The sequence below is a fragment of the Monodon monoceros genome, unplaced genomic scaffold (assembly GCF_005190385.1).
Source record: "Monodon monoceros isolate NGI ecotype Baffin Bay Population unplaced genomic scaffold, NGI_Narwhal_1 Super_Scaffold_15, whole genome shotgun sequence".
Classification (NCBI taxonomy): Eukaryota; Metazoa; Chordata; class Mammalia; order Artiodactyla; family Monodontidae; genus Monodon; species Monodon monoceros.
Window position 1 is genome coordinate 83,756,013 of NW_021703771.1, and position 19,457 is coordinate 83,775,469.

General features: G+C 39.3%; 1 protein-coding gene across 4 annotated transcripts in view; it reads left to right on the plus strand.

Annotated features, from left to right (window-relative positions):
• The window catches only part of QKI (QKI, KH domain containing RNA binding), a 135,783-nt gene extending 134,375 nt beyond the window's left edge, over positions 1 to 1,408 (plus strand). For all 4 annotated transcript variants that reach the window (XR_003793755.1, XR_003793756.1, XM_029224328.1 and 1 more), the window contains exon 8: positions 336 to 1,408. Coding sequence is in view for 2 of the 4 variants with exons in the window: in XM_029224328.1 (XP_029080161.1) it covers positions 336 to 352 (17 nt within the window). In the remaining 2 variants the exon portion in view is untranslated. The remainder of the gene's footprint in view (positions 1 to 335) is intronic.
• The last annotated feature ends 18,049 nt before the right edge of the window (positions 1,409 to 19,457 follow it).

Consider the following 19,457-nt stretch of genomic DNA (forward strand, 5'->3'; position numbering starts at 1 on the left):
TTCTTCATTGACTGCTACTAACTATTAGTTGTTAGTTGTATTTTATTTCTATTTTTTCCTGTTAACAGTTTTTGGTTTTTTTTTATTTTGTTTTTTTGTGGGAGTGGGCTCTCCTTCATTTGTTCAAATCATGATATGAAATTGTCATGATTTTTATTGTATTCTGTAGATGGTGTCAATCAGTTTGTCAGAATTAAACATGCTTTTTTTTTATTAGTTGTGATTAGTTTTTCATGTTGTCATTAAGCCGTCACTAGCTGAAACTAATCTCTTCTCTATCTTTTCTTTTCTTTTTTTTTTTTTTTGTTTTTTGTTTTTTGTTTCTAACCACCCAGCCGCCACCGGCAACTAACCTATGACCTTCTGACCTCTGAACTCTTCACCCAATGATGACCTGACCATGCCTGCCTGCTGATCAGTTAACTGGTAATCGCCTTTGCTTGCCTGTCGTCAGTGCAGCGAGCTGAGGCACTTGTCCGTTCGTCTTACCATCTAACCAAACAAAAGACAAAGAAATTGTCCTCCAACTCAGCTTTTGTTTTTTTTTTCGGGTTTTTTTTTTTTTTTTTTTTTTTTCTTTTTTCTGTTTGGGTGAAAGTGGTTCTAGAACCTGCACTGAATAGTAGTAAAGCAATAAGGCCCAATTCATCCCACAGCACTGATCATCTTTTAATGTCCCACCCTAAGCGAACGGTAAGAAGGCCTCACTTCAGAAGGGGAGACAGATGGCCCTTAACTACTCAGTGACAGAGGCAGTTACTGTGAGAGACTTCTAGGAATCTTTTCTTCTCATAGCGAGTCAAAGCTCTCTGAATGTACTGTGTGATGATGCATCATGCATGAACCTTTGGTCAGGGATGTCATTGGTGAAGTGATTTCAAAAAGTATTCAAAATTTGATATGCTCTTTAGTCACTACAGTGCCCTCAAAGGGCAGAAGTTGCAGCCTTTTTTATATTGCCTGCCAAAATTTGAAGTATTAGAAGTGTGCCATGAGAGAAAAACTTAAGGAATTTTGAAAAGTAATGCAAAGAACAAAACTGCAACACTATTTTTAAAAAGATAAATATCTGAGTTAAAATGACTGAACCTTTATTTTACACCTCCTTTAAAAAATATACAAGAACAAGGTACATGCATTATGTGTCACATTACTGGGCAAACTGTTCAAATATTTTTTTTAAACCTCCCTGTATAGAAAAAAATCATTAAGGATGTAAAAGCCATGCTTGCCTATTTGCTGTATACATGTAATGAAATTGTAGATAAAGTGTAGTGCATTGAAACAAATGAACAAAAAGTAGATACTTTTACTATACAAGGGTGCTGGTGCAGAAAAAAATATATATTTTTGGAAATGTAGCATTTTATACTTTCAAGTGTTATAAAAAAAAAAAGAACAAAGAAACCCTTTATTTCATGAAATGATTTTTTCTGGTGGTTGTCAAGAAACAAAAGACCAAAAGAGCCTTTTTGTCTTTTTTTTATTTTTTAAGTATTGGAATAAGTCTAAAGAAAAGAAAGTGCCTTATTTTCCTTCATGGTCATTTAGTCAACTGTCCTGTAAGATCAGCTCCTCCCTCAGAATACAAGTTAATGCATGTTACTCAGTCGCCCAGTATGTGAAAGAAGATGTGAGGGGAGACAAATGAGTTGATGGTTTGAATTATATGATTTTTGCCACGTTACCTTGATATAAATTTGCCAAATCTGATACTGTGAAAAAATTTGATAACTTTTCTAATGCCTAGCAAGTAAGTTTTAAAACATTCTTTTAAAATCATAATTGAGTGCTTTTGGTTATTGCAATATTTAATGTTAGTCCAAAGGATTCTGAAATAAAAATTATGTGTGATCTGAACACCACTTTACAGACAAAATTAGAGCTCTATTTTGTTGGGGGGGAGGGGTATTGGATTTTGTATTATTAATTGGAGGCAGTAATATTATATTAGCAACCTTTTTCACAAAAACGAATCTTTCTGCTTTTCACTCTGGAAAACAAGGTTTTTAAATGAACCAAATTTAATCGGACTTGTTTCTACCAAAGCAGATCACTGGGTAGTCCATATCTGCTGGTTTTAGTAACCTAAGCCAACAACGCCCCCTTTTTAACTTTAAAAGAATGTGAAAAACTAGCATCATTGTGCATATACTACTCAACTACATGTGAGTTTAAACTTCCAACTTCCAATTTCTTACGAAGTTCAGTTTTGTAGTTGAAGCGATTTGTGCACAAAGCCGACATCTAAACTCTTAAGTAATCATTAACTGCTCAGTACCAGACGTGGCAGATATCAGGTGGCAGTGGCTCCCCAGCTCGTCAGCTCCTTCCCTCTTACACACCTTCACAGCTTCACAGTCAAAGGTCAGCAGTAAGCTCAGTAAGCACCTTTGTGGTGACCTCCTCCATCATCTTGTCTCACTTGGAAACCGTTTTCAGTTTATTTACTATGCAATAGACATTCATTGTTCTGTATTCAGCTAGCTTTAGTTTAACATGCCACTGCTTTGCCTACATACAGTTGTTTTGATTTATTTACAATATATGCTGTGCCATTTTGATTTTTATTTTGTTTGGTTGGTTGAATAAATTTGCGACACTCAAACACTTGAGGTGATAGTTTAAAAACGATACCAGTATTTGATCTAGTTTCATCTCAACTATGTTATACCTGGACATTTTAGATGTTTATCAAAGGTCTTTTATGGGGAAGAAAGTAAATGTTTGAAATAAACGTGTGACATTTATGAGTAATGTTGGCTCTGAACAAACGTTTGAAAACTTAGTTGACAAAATTTTGGATCAACTGAAAAAAAGCATGACTTTTGAAATCTCTGAATGCCTTGGTTCTCAGTATTATCATTCTTTATTGAATTTATTTCTTATTAAAATATGTAGTTTTTAAGACTTTTTTTTTTTTCTGACAGTATTATGTAATTTTTTAGTGCGGGTAGATGGGAGTGTCGCTTGTATGTTACCGTACAGCTGACATGTATTTTTGTCTATTCTTTATTATCTCAGTAGTTTCATGCTATCTATGTATCATAACCAACCTATTGCCTATGAGAAACATGTAAGATAATGTATTTACAGCCATTGTTACAAGTTTATAATGTATTTTTCTATCTTGTTTTATATGTATGTTATATAACATTCAAAAAGAATTTTTTTCTTGATTGAGAAAAGGATACAAAATGCAAAATCCACAATTTTGATAACTGAAAATTGCCAATTGTTTTGCAGTACTTTATTATATTGGGTGTCTTGTCTTTCTTGGGCTTTTAGTTAGCTAATGAATGAATACATTAGACACTTTCGGGTTTTAGTTGGGATTTTACATAGCTTGCATTTTAATTCTTTGGTTCTTTGCTGTTTCTATTAACCCATAGCATTATTTTAATAAATGTTATAATACCAACCTACTAACTCTGGACTATGTCTGTTTATTAACCTTTACGTGTTTAATTAAAATAAACAAATAAAGACAAAGGAATGTAAAGTCTTGAATTCCTGGACTAACCCTGAAGAACGTGACCACAGATAACATAGTCATAACGTGACTTGTTTTTATGTTGTTTGTCAGCTGACAATTCCGCACACTACTGTTAAAATGGCTTTGGTTATTCTGGGCTTTTACTTCGGGGTGGGGGGGGTAGGTAGGTGCCAATAGAGATGGGAACAAAGTAGTGTTGGTTTGAGGCGTTCTTCTAGTCTTGCCACTTGCCTTTCAACCTCTGCATTACTAATTCCACAATTTCTTATTTTTCCTTCTCCAAAATAATCACTGTCTGCTCACAGCATAAAGAATAAAGCGATTCGTCATAATGATATACCCAAGAAACCAGTTTGATTCTTTGTTGAACCATTTTTTTGAAATTTCTATAAGTAGTAGATAATTTTATGGTCACATAAAGGAATCTGATGTCTTACCTTTATTCAGATTTGTGTTTTAATTGGACATTTTTCCTTTATAAAGAAGTTTTGAACTGTTTTAGCCAGCTGCTCCTGTTAGAGGGGCTAAACACAGGTAAAGCCAAAGGTAGAGTGGCTCTGTGTCTCAGGACAGTCCAGAGTAAGCCGTTCACAACAACCACAAACCCGCCTCTCCTCGTGGAACCCTCAGCAGGAGGTCAAACAGCGTCACTCAGCTTTATGTCTCACCCTGTTAAAAATACAGTCAGAATACATTAATATAAGAAGTTTAAGGGAGAAGAAATAGCATTTGAAAAGTTATATATATCATGGTTTTGCATGCGGGTCAATTTAAGAAGATCTATTAAATATCTTCATGCTTTCCTTGGCTGCAACCTAGGTAAATTGACCTCTACTTATCAATTCTTTAGTGTAACTCTTGAGGTGCATTTTTATTTCACAGATATTGGTATTTCCTTTTCTGTGAAATAGTTCTCCTGGATAATAAAAATTCTCAGGATGAATTTTTGCATTGTAAATAATGCTTATTTTTGTAAATTACATTTTATTTATTTTAAAGTTCTAAAATTTGGGGCTAAAATGAGTCACATGTTACAGAAGACATAACACCAATATGCTATTAACCAATCAAAGTACTACCATAGTATATATACATACATGAAATACATAGAATAGCGAGAGCATCTGATTTAATCATAATTGAGATGGTTCTTTGGATCAAACAAATATATTGTTTCTCCAGTGGGGGGGGGGGGATGCATTATTATTAGGTAGAGCTTTACTATGCTACTCTGTAAAAGTTCACATTGCCATACAGCTAATATATATTCTGTAAAAATCTGAAGATGTCATTCAAGCTGCTAATATACAAGTCATCATGGCACCATGTCACTGAAATTGATGAAGAATTTCTATACAATTTATTCCACATTTTCTGAAGCCTGTGAATGCAGTCTCATCTCATCTTCAGTTAAGAGTACTACTTTTATGTATATTTATGTCATATTGCCACCTTTTATGTTGTAAAAGTCCATTTTTAAAAGACAAAAATAACATTACAAAACCCACTTTTATACAGGCTGTAACAGTATAAAAAATGGAATCACCGAGTTGTTAGAATGATAAAATGCCAGAGGCAGTTTATTGTTTTATGCTCCTAGTACTTGACAAAGCAATTGAAAGTTAAGCTTTCAGTCGAGAAGTTGGTGAAATTAATGTACTTAGTAGTCAAGCATTTTTTTCTTAGGCAAAATGTCAGGAAAAATGTAGTATGAAAGTCGATATTCACATACACCTACTCTGTAGGGCAGAGTCCACCTAAAAGGGCAGTTGAAGCACCCTGTCCATAAAGCCAAGATGTGCATATGTTTACACAAGATAGGAGGTGGTTAAGTTTCTAAAATACTGGATAAATATGAAGGATCTAAATTTTCTAGTACACCAAAAGCGGACAACAGGTTTAAATTGCTCATTACCAAATCAATCTTTTTTTTTTTTACCAGCTAAGTCTAACACTTTTATAAATGACAGTCTAAGGCTTCTCCAGTTTGGGGGGAGGGGGAGGGGTTTGTTTGTGTGTTTGGAATAAGATGTCTGTCATTCCTTGATAACAATTAGCAATTGTAGCATTTCCAGCAAGTCATTTTTAGTAGAAAGAAACGTATTGCTAAATTACAATCCATTATTTAATAGCAGAAATCACCCAGAAAACTTTTTGGACTCAAACTTTCTAGGTACATAAGGTAATTTTTAAACATTGTCACAAGTTTCTTAATACCTTTATTTAAAATGGAAAAATAATTCATATTATAGACAATTTTACTTTTAGAAATATTCATTTGGTACACACATGTAATTTTATCTGTGGTTTCTTTTAACATAACATTATCTAAGTTGAACTGCCTTTACTATGAAGAGATGTAACAAAATTATATGCCTACCTGGTACTCAATGCTGAATCAAACTGGTTCACCTAAGCGTAGTACTCTCCTTTCTGTGTTTCTGCTGCACTAATTGCAGGGGGTGGGAGAGGAGGAGGAAGAATTAATTCTCAGGAGAAGTAGTTGGTAGGTGCAGCAGATAGCAACACAACGTGGATTTCTCATTGCTTACAGTTTTGCTGTCGCTTCGTGGCAAAAGACACCACATTGTGGGGAAAAGCACAGCTCCCATGGTAAAAAATTTATACCTTTTTTAAAAATGCTATTATCGAGAAATTTTGATTACCAAATACATCTTTTGTGGTTTATATTGTAGTGGTGTGTATAAAACACTTAGAATTTTATTTGTGGAAATTGTACATAGAAAAGTTGAAATAGGTCTTCCCAAATCCTATGTGAATGGAGAACCACGTTAAGACTGTACATGACGTGCAATAAACCAACTGGAAAAAGTGCATGTGCTTCATCCTCTCAAGCCAGCGGCAGCTGGAAATGCTGCTTATGCCTACCCCCCCCCCCAAAAAAAAACCACACACACCACACGTATACCTATCAGAGTAAAGAATGTACATTTCACTTTCGGTTTCTATTGGTGCTTTTAACACTATTTAAAAGAAAGCAGAAGAATGTGACATCCTGGAGTTCTAATTCACTTCACTACAAGCTGATCATAACATTTTCCCTGATTTCCAGTGATTAGAAGAGGAAATCAGTAAACAGACTCACTACAATGTTTCTCAGTTGGATGTACATCCCAAATACTTGTTTCTAATTAGGAAACTCAGGTACAATTCTCATATAGTTTTTAGATGTAAGAAAAAAGAAAGGAGTGCTGACCAAATTTTGATCCAGTAGGCTACGTGAAAAGGAGTAGTGTCATCAATTTTTTGAACAAAGAAGAATTGGTAAAAATACCGGTGGTTTGAAACCTTTTCTCAAAGATTTTATCTTGACATCTAAGTTTTAGGGCTCCTTTGCACCTGAAATTCCCCAGTCCGTCCTTACTCATAAATCCATTCTCCAGGTTTCTTTTCCTCCTTTCTGATCACGCGCTAGAACCTTTGTTTTCCTTAGCACTATTCTCCCCACATGCTTCTAAAAGCCGACAGAAGCTGGGTCCAGAGCATGGGTACAAGCTAGCTGCCCACAGATGGCGTTTGGTTTGGCCTCTACAGTGTTGCTGTTGCTTTAATTACCTGCCAGCATTTAAAGTCTCAGTAGACTTTTGAAAATCTACAAATAAAGTCTACACTTCGTCAAAGAGCAAGTTATCTAGAAAACTGCAGCCTGCATGTGCCTGAGGTAGCCGTCAGCTGAAAGCGATGAATTCCACTATCCCTTTTAAACCAAGAGCTCCCAGTTACACACTGCCCCACTACGCCTTACTGCCCCACTATCACACCTGGATTGTTGATTTCCATTCTTCTAACTTGGTTTCGTTTTTTCGTCCCCTCCCTGGTTCCTGTAGACATCTGTGCTTGCCTCTTCAGATTCAGAATGGTGATTTTGACTCTTCAAGACACCAAACTAGCTTCTCAAAGGGTATAATGTAAAACAGGTTTTAATGTTTCTCCTTCTGAAAAATCAGATGAGTATCGTTTCTATATAAAAATTAGTCTGATAATTCATACATTTCTTAATATTTAGGGAGGAATTTCTGTTGTGTGGAAGGATTGGATGACATTCGGGTTTCCTTCCAAATGTCATTTTTTTATAATTATCTGCTCCCTCTTTGTAGGAGCTCTTTGTGGTCTTGTTAGAAAGCAGTTAAGCTAATTGAACATTTAAAAAATATCCCACATCTAAAAATATATATATATATTAGTGATAGTAAGTTGGGGATCATGTTTTTCCAGAAAATGTACATTAAAATTAGATTCTCCAGTTGAGTACTATTTTGTGAAGTATAGAGGGAGTGCTTATTTTTATGTGCTATACAGCAGTTCCAGTTTGAGAGAGCATCTCAAAATTAGGATGAAAATTTAACTCCTGTGGTTCTGCTTTCTTAATATATGCACTGGTTACTTAACCGAATACTAAGAAAAACTAGGGGGAAGTGGTTAAAAGTAAAATATTAGAAGAAAATATTTGCGAATTAATCCACAAGTATTTTCTTATGGAACTATTTGAGTTGATACTAAAAATTCCATAAGCACTCATTTAACTTCAAACTTTATCAAGGTCAAGAATGAATAAGGTACCTTGCCTAAGCTTGAAACCTGAATTTTAAAACCCCTTGTCACAGTGTTTTAAGTGATTTAGCCTATAAAATTAGAATAGACTAATAGTGCAGGTGAGAAGCCGTCTTGAACACATTTTAATTATTTATGTTAATGATGCTTTTGCCCATTGTTTTCTCACTGAGGTAAAAGAGCACTGAAAAACTGTTCAGAGGTTAAACTTATTCTAGATTTCTAGATGGTGGGAAAATGGAAAACTTAAAGTTAGTGGGTGGAGCATATGAAAACACCAAAGCTTAAGAATCTGAGAAGCTAAGATCTAAACTGGTATGCCAGGGAAGAAAACTAGATCAACAAATCAAACGTACAAATGCCCCACCTTAAACTATTATTCAGGCATCAGTCTGTGGGGCTATTAGCAGGAAAATCGGTTTTGAAGTCAAAGGAAAAAATTAAGAAAACTGGGAAAGTTTGATATCACATCTGAGAGCAGTCAGTCAACACTAAGTATCAGTGTTGGTTTTAAAATGAATTAAGTCTCTCTCATTGTTCTTGGAGCTTATAATAAAAGCAACCTGGCATGGCAGGACACAAAAGAAGAAAATGCCATATAAGTTTTACTTCCATGTCTTCCAAAGGGCATTGCATTTTCACTGAATTCTACATGAGTCTATTTGACAAAGAGATTTTGTGCCCTTCAAGGAAGACATCACAGATGTGAACTCAGTCAATTACCTATACTAATAAATACCAAGAAAGCCTTGTCAATACCTTGACTCCTTCAAAGAGGTGTTAACCCAAAGTTTTCTTTTTTTTTATAAGTTTAATTAATTAATTTTTGGCTGCGTTGGGTCTTTGTTGCTGCGCGTGGGCTTTCTCTAGTTGCGGCCAGCAGGGGCTACTCTTCGTTGCGGTGTGCAGGCTTCTCATTGCGGTGGCTTCTCTTGTTGCGGAGCACGGGCTCTAGAGCGCATGGGCTTCAGTAGTTGTGGCTCGTAGGCTCTAGAGCGCAGGCTCAGTAGTTGTGGCTCACGGGCTTAGCTGCTCCCCGGCATGTGGGATCTTCCCAGACCAGGGCTTGAACCCGTGTCCCCTGCATTGGCAGGTGGATACTTAACCACTGTGCCACCAGGGAAGTCCCCAAATTTTTCTAAATTGCTTGTTATCCTCTACTAAAGATTCTCCACCTCCACCCTTAAACTCCATCCTAGAGAATTTATAGCAAAGAAAAGTTATTGAATCAAAGTATAGATTGTATCTGAACTAAAACTAATGAGAAGTCATAGCCAGGAGGTATAACTTGTTTTAATTATTGAAATACACATGTAATATTTTTATGTACGGAACTCCACATGTGAGTAACTGTGCAACGAGTTGTGGCCAGAAAGAGTATTATTAAGGGCAATATTGGGAAGTTCATTCTTTCCTTACCACTGTATCCTCTAAATTCAAAGAGAAGTACTACTTTCTTCAAGACCCCATTGGACAGAGCTAACGGAAAGGAAAAATAGGAAAGAAAAATGTAAACTTAACTAAATAATACAAACTTGAAAAATGGAGTTGGTTACCACACCAACTCCCATTTCTTAAGTATTTTTTCATATGTGATCCTACTAGACCCAAAGGTGATGATAAGAACAACGCACACTGTGAGATCTATATCCTTCTAGCAGGTTCCTAGCTGAGAATTTGGTAATAGTGTCAAAATGAGCCACCTGGCAGACAGTCTTCAGCAGGTGGTGGGGAACGCCTCACGTTTTGATGCACAGTAGGCTCTTCTGCCTCTCCTTTTCCATCTGAATTACCACCTACCCTCCCTATGAACATTTCTTAAGAGTAGGATCTCTTTGTAGAATTGCTGTAACGAAATTAAAATACAGAAATAGCAGGGTGGGGTAAGCTGTTGGGCTACGTGTTAGAAAGGGGTTGTTGCAGTACCAAATCGTCTACCGATGGCTTTAAAAAGTAACTGTCAGATAAAAGACACTAGGAAGTATCCCATCAGGAATCAGTCATGTCTGTCTTGTACTTGGTGTTACTCATATTGATGAATTATGAGCACCACAGTCAACTTTTGAGCCCTTAACTGGATTAGACGCATGGTGTTAAATCAGAGGCAACAATCAGTAGTACATGATTCAATAAACTCAGTAACATACAATGAATAAAAATAACCATTTCTCTGTATATCGAAATGCATTAAAACCAAATGGCTGTGTATCAAACTTATGTTGCCCAAATATGGTAAAGCCATGTAATAAGACAGATTAATGGTTTAAAGTCAAACCAAGAGGAACTCACCCACTTCGGGATCCATGTCCTTTCAGAAATGCTCCTTGGTGACCAGTATGGGAGATTTTGCTATTGGTATTCTTGTTACTCAGAAGCCTCGAATATGTGGTCTGCGTAGACAACAAAAATAGGAAGTTTCAATAGAAGACATCATTTATTGCACAAGTAATTTTCAGCCTCTTTTTGAAACAAAAGTTATCGATTTTTTCTACCACCCTTAAGTTACGCTCTTCAAACAAAGCAGCTCTAAGAAATTTTTAAAATATTTATGAAGCCACAAATTAAAAACCATAGAGTATACACTGATGTGTATAAAATGGATGACTAATAGGAAAATAAATATTTTTTAAAAAGAGACAAATGTATAATGTGTATATTGTGCATTCACTTTTTGTTTTTCAGAGCTATATAAGCTTGCTTTCCACAGTTGCACTGTGGACTTATTTTGCCGAAAGCGTCCAAATATCTAAAAACCTGGTGTACTGCAAAGCCAATTAGAAAGGTGTAACCGGCTCCTCAGGAGTTTGTGTGCTTTGTCAAAAGGAATATAAAAACTGCATGTCCATTATCCAAATAAAGATTTCAATTCTACATGTACATTATAACACGCCAAGTTAATTTGGAATATGTGTGTTTACAGAGATAATTATCTTTATTGAGGCTGCTTGATCATAGTTATTTTTTCATGGTTTCTTCCATCACAGAAAATGTCACAAATAAATAGACGTATTTTATTTTGTTAATTTAATGCCCCGGTGATTCTGGCAAAGGTTTTGTTTTTTAGAGCAGGCTTTAGCTTCACAGCAAAATTGTGCAGACGGTTCAGAGGTTTCCCAAATCCCCCCTGCCCCTCACGTGCACAGCCTACCCCACTACCAACATCCTGCACCACAGGAAGCATTCGTTACAACCGGTGAACCTACGACGACACATCTTAATCACCCAAAGTCCATGGCTTACACTACAGTTTACTCTTGTTTGGACAAATGTTTCAGGGCATGTATAAATCATTAAGGTATCGCGCAGAGTAGTTTCACTGCCTTAAAAGTCTTCTGTGCTCCATCTATTCACCCCTCCCCCAACCCCTGGCAACCCCTGATTTTTTACCGTCTCTATAGTTTTCCCTTATCCATATAGTTGGAATCATACAGTGCGTAGCCTTTTCAGACTGGCTTCCTTCACTCAGTGACGTGCATTTAGTTCTTCCAGGTCTTTTCATGACTTGATAGCTCATTTCTTTTCAGCGCTGAATAACATTTCATTGTCTGAATGGACCACAGTTTATTCATTAAGTTACTGAAGGACATCTCGGTTGCTTCCATGTTTTGGCAATTATGAATAAAACTGCTATCAACATGTGTGTGCAGGGTTCTGTGTGGACATATTTTTCAATTCCGTTGGGTAAATACCAAACAGCATAATTACTGGGTCATACGGTAAGAGTATGTTTAGCTTTGTAATAAATTGCCAAACTGTCTTCCAAAGTAGCTGTATCATTTTGCATGCAGAATTTAACAGAAGGATGATGATTAAGGAGGTAAATATATATTTATATATTTATATATATATACATACACACACACATATATGTATATATATGAATTTCAAGACTGAACTGGTCAAGTTACATTGTTTCAATAGACAAATCCAATTTGGAATTCATGCAGATTTATTAAAACTATAAATATAAGTGAAAGAAAAACTCCCCAAATTACTAAGCCATTTTATGCACACAAGAAACGTTTGTGTGCTGAGAAAATTGTGCTGAATACTCTTCCTGTCCTCTGTGAGACAAGAGTGAAGAAACAGCTCTTGCTTTAAAACAGCTCACAGCCTAGGGCTGGGGAAGACAAATTCACGTAATATAAAAATAGTATGTTAATTATCCAGTCTACAGAACAATGGCATTCTAAGCCCCGATTCTTTGCAGAACATCTAGTAAATTTCAGATTCTCTTGTGAATAGGGAAGCAAAGCATATGTTTATGGTAAAGATGGTTAGATTTTAAGAGAAAGTCTTGCTTCTTGATGTAGTCATATCTGAAGTAACCCCATTTCCTAAAAGCCCATCTTATTGAATTATTATTCAACAAAAATAACTGTATCAAGCGACTTTGGTTTGGCCGTTCAGTCTTAAGGGAAATAACCCGTTTGTCCTCCTCCTTCTCTGGTTCCCTGTTGGGAAAGGCGTTTCCCAGGCCCAGGCCCCCGGCAGCTCAGCTCCTAACTCTCCATGTCCTAGGGAACTAGGGGTCTCCTTTGGATCCAAAGCCAAGCCCTAGTGTGATGTAGCCCCCCCGCCCCAGTGTAGGAAGGCTTATGGCCCTCTTCCTACTAGCCGTGTTACTGAGCTCAGAAATCTTTCTTACTCCCGTGGGATACATTAATAGTTAGCATCAAAATTAAATAGGTCTCCCTGAATCCTTTTACTATGGTCCTTGTCTGAGAAGAGGAATTTTATCTAATGGCAGCATGGCATTTAATCTTAGTAGTCTATATACTTTTAGAATAAGATTCTTCCTTTTTAAGACTGGGAGTCCTTTTGCGAGCTCTGTTCTGTGAAAGCAGCCTCAGATCTCAGTGAAAATACATCTAGTGTGGCCTTAGGGATAGGGGCCCCAAGTAGGGTGTACCTTCAGTTTCATGTCTCTTTGCATTTAACTGCGATTGGAACCTAAGTGCTTAATATCTGCTGAGTGAATAAATGCCACCATATGCCCCCCCGTTTCCAAAGCTGTGCCCAGAGAACTGTAAGTTCAAGGAATTGGCTTAGGCCTTGAAATTGGTGTGGAAACCAGTGGACCAGCTGGCTGGACTCACAGTGAAGGCCTTGAAGCAGGAAGAAGGAGGTGGGCGATCACTGGGTTCTAGAACAACCTGAGCCTGTGTGTGCGTTTGATGGCGCCAGTGCCGGGACCATCCTGCCCTGTCTCTTCCATCTACAAAACAGACTATGCCGCTCATTCATGTTCCAATGTTCAGGGCTATCTCTGATCATCACTTTAAGCATACACTTAAGTTACTGAGGGATGGGCAGCATCCAGAAAGCAGTTTATCCAAGTGTCCATATCTCAGAGATGGCCTAGCATCTTTTTATAAGCATCATAAATAAGAAGAATTAGAGAACAAAAAACTCGTCGAAGCCCCTTAGAAGTAACAGTAACTCTGTGATCGTGCAGACTCGCACCCTACTGCCTACAGACGAGGAAGCAGATGCCCAGAGAGAGACCCAGAAACGGTATTCCTAAATTCATACACATGGGCGACAGACCTGGGAGTGGTTGGTTCAAACCTCTGCAATACGCTGAGAAGTGGCACTTTCAGAGCAGAACAACTCAAATTTATAAGGCGCGATTTTCTCACGGGGCTTCACTGACACAAAGATCTGTACTGTAAGTGAACCCCACTCTGCAGCCTATTTACCACTTCAGGTGGCATTTGCTAAAAACAAAACTGAGAACCAAGAGAGTCACGTTTTCCAGATGTGTGTCTGATGGAATTGCATTGTGACAGGCGACCTACAGCGTGTGTCTCAGTGCTGAGGCGTGAAGGGGGAAGGAGTCACGTATCCGGGCAATTCCAGCCACTCGCTCTCTCCCATTTCCCCAGCGTGCTTGGCGTGCGAGGACCTTTGCTAGTGGCATCTGAATGAGTGGTCCCGCGCCTCAGAACCCCCATCCCCTCGGCTTTGGAATCCTGAACTAGCGTCTTCCCCCGCATCCCTACCTCTCGCTTATCCCAGAGTGTACCCAACTTTATGCTTTCTGCCAAACTATTCCAAACTTTTCCGTCACTTTATGGCCCAACCTAGATACCATACCCACCTCTCTCCGCAAAGGTGAAGGAGAAGGAGAAAGTGGTATGTCAGGAGGCCTGGCTTTTGCCCCAGAACCCTGGGGGTCAGGTTGGCTCCCCAGAACAGGGCTTCCCAAAGTTTTTCCAGTTGTGGTACATTTAGAAAATAATGGAATAGGTGACGGGGAGCAACGGATGAAGCTACTAATAGCCTGAACCAGAGACCCCGGTTCAGGAGTTACTAGCTGAGCGGCTAATATTTTGGATGGACTTAAAATCCGTTCCCTTTATACCAGGGGTGGGGTAAAGCAGAACCTGTCACTCTGGGGAGAGTAACAATGTGATATTAAATGTGACAGCTCCAAGTTGAAAGAAGTTCAGAGTTAAATACAACAAACAGAAAACGAGGATTGTTCACTTACCCATTATCTCCTATTTAGAACAAGGCAGGTGCCACGTTTCACGATCTGAAATTTATCTTGACTTTCTATTACCAAAAATTGTTATAATCTGTTTAGTCTTCCTACCAAAACATAAGGTATTATCTACAAGACATGACTTTTGGTCCTCCTGGGATCCAGTACGTAAGTTCTATTCATAAATGATTGGTCTCTTCCTTCTAATGTTCAGTAGGCTGTAGCAGTTTACTTAAGGAGATATTCACACTAATGTTTCCATCAGAAAGCTGTCTGCTGGTAGGGCCTGTGCACTTATAAAGCTCTTACATCTGATGTGGGTTTTTCCAAACTGTACAGTTGGCCATTTAAGCAGAACTGAAATATCTACTATTAAAATACTACACCACATCTAAATTGAGCCCTGGTCTATAAACTCTTGTTTATTTAACCTAAAAGTCATTTTTACCAATAATTACCAGTGAGTACAAAGGCCTCATTCTCTATAACAAAAGCTTAAAAAAATCACCTACTGCTAATATTTGAAATGATACACAGAAGACTGAAAAGCACTCGCCAAACACGTGTCTGACAACTGTTGCCTTAAAGTGTGAGTATTTGGGCTTCTAAAGGGAGTTCTGCATCGTTTTCACAACAGAAATCAATTGGTCTTGACTTACTTTCATTAATAAATCCTTGGAAAGTACAGACTTAGGTTAGGACTCAGGGAATGGAAATTACCGAATTTTAACCACTTTTCAGTAATCAAGGAGCACACAGCCTAGCTTGAAATGCACCGGCCAGCACGGGGCGTCCAATGAGAAGCAGCAGGGAGGATGCTCAGGGCGGCTCTGCTGTCCGGCCCGCGTGGCCGCACCATCGGGCACCCAGCAAACCCTGGGCAAGAACAACTAGGATTTTGGAGAAGAGCTCATTCTCATGCTTCCTTTTGGGAGGTGTGTAACAATTTGCAAACCTATTTCTCACATGACGTTTGATTTCTCCTTTGGACCGAGGAGAGCGAAAAGCGCCCGAGTCTCTTCGGGTTCTCGATTCACAGGTTTCTTCGCCTGGGATTCTGTCCTATATGGTGGTGTGCTTTTTAGCAATTTGTATTTTCCCAAATATTAGCAGTAACGTGACATCCCCCCCCCTTCAAGGAATGAGGCATTTGTTGCCCTTGTCATTATTGCCATAAACAGATTTTAGGTTGAATAATAGTTTGCCATCTATGATGACGGCACCAATATCCTGTGTGCGTCACAGACCTGCCCCAAGAGCATCTGGGAACAGACCTTGGAAACCACTGCCTTGCAAACCTGAGGTATCACCCCAGTGTTCTCCCCAGTTTTGTACATAGACACAGTAACGCCAGACAGTGATATGAACCACAGCCAGGTAGAGACATGAAGCAGGGTTTTCTTCTGTGGCCCAGTAGCAGCCCCCTCTCCCATCCAGCAGAACAGGGTTGAGCTCTTACTCTCCCCCAAAAAATCACATCTGTTTTTTTTTTTAAAGAGTTAAAAGTACTTGTCCATCACTCAGAATTTCCAGTTAGAATCCTTCATCTCTAAGGTTTTATATTAATATCTTTCCCACAACACAGTATCTCCATTTATCAGCGTAACATAGGTTATCTGGGTTTATGGCGACTTTTTACATCTGGTGATTCTGAACAGGTTATTTAAACCTCAAATCTCAGATTTCTCATCTACAAAATGGGCAGACAGTGCCCACCTCCTAGGGCCCTTCAGAGGATTAAATGAGCTAATAATGAATGTAAGCTTCTTAGCACATTAGACTGGGAATGGTATATTTTCAGCGAGTGTTTGCCATTATTGTCTTGTGTTTTTCCTGGTGCTGCATTTATTTAAATATAAATAAACATACATTTAAACTATTTGGAGTCAATGGTCAGGGGGCATTTCCTACCTTATTAAAGTCCTGAAAGGACGTAACACGCCTTCCTAAGAAATGCATGCACTTAAGGTCGGGCACCCAGGCGCTCTTGGAAGTGTTAAGCAACATCTTTTGCACATTTTCTACATGATTAAAATAATTGACGCATTTTATAACAAACCAAAGTTTTCAAATAAAATCAAGCTAGACTCCTCCCCCAACTATAACAGGTATATACGATTGTGATTGCTGGATGTGTCACTCTTAAGCAATGCTATTTAAACCCTATATATCCTTAGAATAAATTCTACTTTGTACATTAAACTTCAGTTTATGTGACTTGAAAATTTCAAAGATCAACAATACCTGCACATACCCCCAACAATTAGATTAGAATGTTTATTCCCCGCTGTTTTTCTATAGTATGAATATTCAGATGAGACACATGCGTGTAAACGATTCGGTTGGTGACCAAGAGGAGGCACACAGATGCCAGCCTAGTGCCGACAGCCTCCAACCCTTCGCTGAGAAACCTTCCCAGAAATGACTTTTAAACCCCTGTCCTCTGCTCACTGATGTCAAGGCACCAGGGGCACGGCCTACGGTGACCAGACACCCTAATGTCCTTTTTCATGGACCACAGAACTTGCAGAAAGGTTATTCTTTTAAACCCTAATGTTGAAGAAATACAACCAAAGAACTAACAAGCAAATGAAGATGAAGGAGGCTCTGCTGGTCATCATTTCGTCCGTGTTCCTGCAAAGGAAGCCCCACTGTCACTTTACCAGTTCCTCCAAGACACATCTGTGACTTTCCCAGGAAGTGATTGGCTTTGCTGTCATTGTCAGAGGAGTGAGCAGTGCAGAGAGAACCCTCTCCTGCGAACAACGTGGGTGACTGGAGCGAGGTCTGCCAGGCCCACTGCCCTTTGTCGTCAAGGGAAGGTGTAGAATAAGCAACCCCATCTGTGCACTACCTACGTGCCTGCTGTTTCCTGACATGCTTCCTGTAGTACAGATTTTGCTTCACTATTTCACCGGGGACCAGGCCGGCATGCAGACAGTAGAAGCCGGCTGCAGCCTTTGAAAGAGCCATCGACTTGGTTCCGAGGGGTGATCAGACACCGAGCACGATGACACTCCTGAATATCTTAGGCTCTTACGCTGCCTGTGTGAGGACAGCTTTGCTTTGCAAGAAACCTAGCCCCTCTGAAAGGTATGACAGAAAATGCAGTAATAACAAAATTACTCAGCGGAATGTGACATAGATCTGCTCTTAAAGAACTCAGAGAGAAAAAGCCAGAGTGAGGAGAGGTGAGACTAGAACTGAGACTGGGCCCCTCAGGTGGTCAGAGGAGAATCCCGTGAGAACTGATGATGAGAATGGTCAAAACGCCCTCCTAAGTGGGCAGCTGGCGAAAAATGGCGGGGAAAGGAGGTGGCGAGATCGCCAGTGTCAGTGTTGCTGTTGTTTTCTAAACTTGTAATCTCTTACATTCTTGGGTCTTATCTACCACACTTCCACAGTAAAGCACATGCTAGAAATTTTGTTTCCTTGGAGCAGATCAGAATGCTTGTCAGAAAGCAAGAGCCTTGTAATTGGCATTAGAGCAGCTTTCCAAGCTCCAGACTGCAAAAGGAAGTCAGGATGGGAGCTGAGTTGTGGAGTAGAGGAGAAAGCTTTGTATAAACATGGAAACACAGTAGCAGTTGTTCAAGTAAATGGATTTTTGAGGTTGGAAGCCCCGTTTTTAAAATAACAGAGGTGTGAAAATGATGCCATTGGTCAACTGACTAGAATAATGAAATTGAGTTGGTAATAAAGCTGGGAAAAATATAGACGGTCAGCAATGTAATCATGCTGGGAACCTCATTTTTCACTCAGAATCTTAAGGAAGTTTCATCTACATGCCATGTAGATTTAAAAGTACTGCATGTTACATGACAGCTTCCTCCATCTGGTCACGTAAGAAACCTCTGGGATGGGAATGAACTGAACTTAGTGGGCATGAACTTAAATTGTGGACACTGTTTACAGTCATACGGCATTTTACCAAAGGCTATTTCCATTTTAAGTTCTTCCCCACTATTTAGAATCAAATTCAATATATTTTCCCGCCTTGTGGTGGAGGTACCTGCAAAGCTATGGAAAAGGATGCTTGAGACCCAACAAATCCAACATGGAACCCACCATCTTCCCTTTCAGAGATTTCTATCTCACCATCCACTTGTTGCCCATGAACCTGGAAGTCAGCCTTGACTCCTTTCTCTCAGGACCTCCCGCTTCCGGTGACCACCCTGTTAGTTTCATTCTCCATCATCTTCCTGTCCAGGCGTGGCCGCCATGTTGATGCTGGACCACTGCAGTCACCCCATCACCCTTGGACAGCACCTCTGCTTCTGACTTACTGTCTCTAGCTAATCCTCCACCCGGCTCAGACGCCCTTCCAAACTAGAGAACATGCCTGGGCTTTCCCACTCCCATCCCTCATTTTTTTCAGAGTCTAGAGCCCAGACAGATTCTGTTTTTTGTATTATCCTCCTTTCTGCAAGCCCCTGACATGCCAATTACAATTTAACCTTGTGGACAAGCTATTGTTACTGAGGTTGTGTTATGCTCAAAGCAGCGATTCCTGCAGACATCTCCTTTGAGATATTTGTCACTTTCACACAACATTCATATCCCTTTAGCATCTGCTTTAATCCCCCCACCCCCACTCTATGCCTCTGTCTATTCCAGCCTCTCCAGTCACCAGAATCCAGCACCCCTTCCCCAAAAACCCACCTTTGTAAAACAGTCGCCTCCAAACCACCCCACACGCCTGCCTTCCTCTGCAAAGCAAAAGCCCGCTAGTGGGACGAACCATGCCTATTGTTGTTCCCGAAACACGTTCTTGAGGGGCTTCAAGTCAACCTGTTCCCGAACCACGTTCCTGGGGGGCTTCAAGTCAACCTGTTCTTGAAACACGCTCTTGGGGGGCTCAAGTCAACCTGTTCCTGAAACACGCTCTTGGGGGGCTTC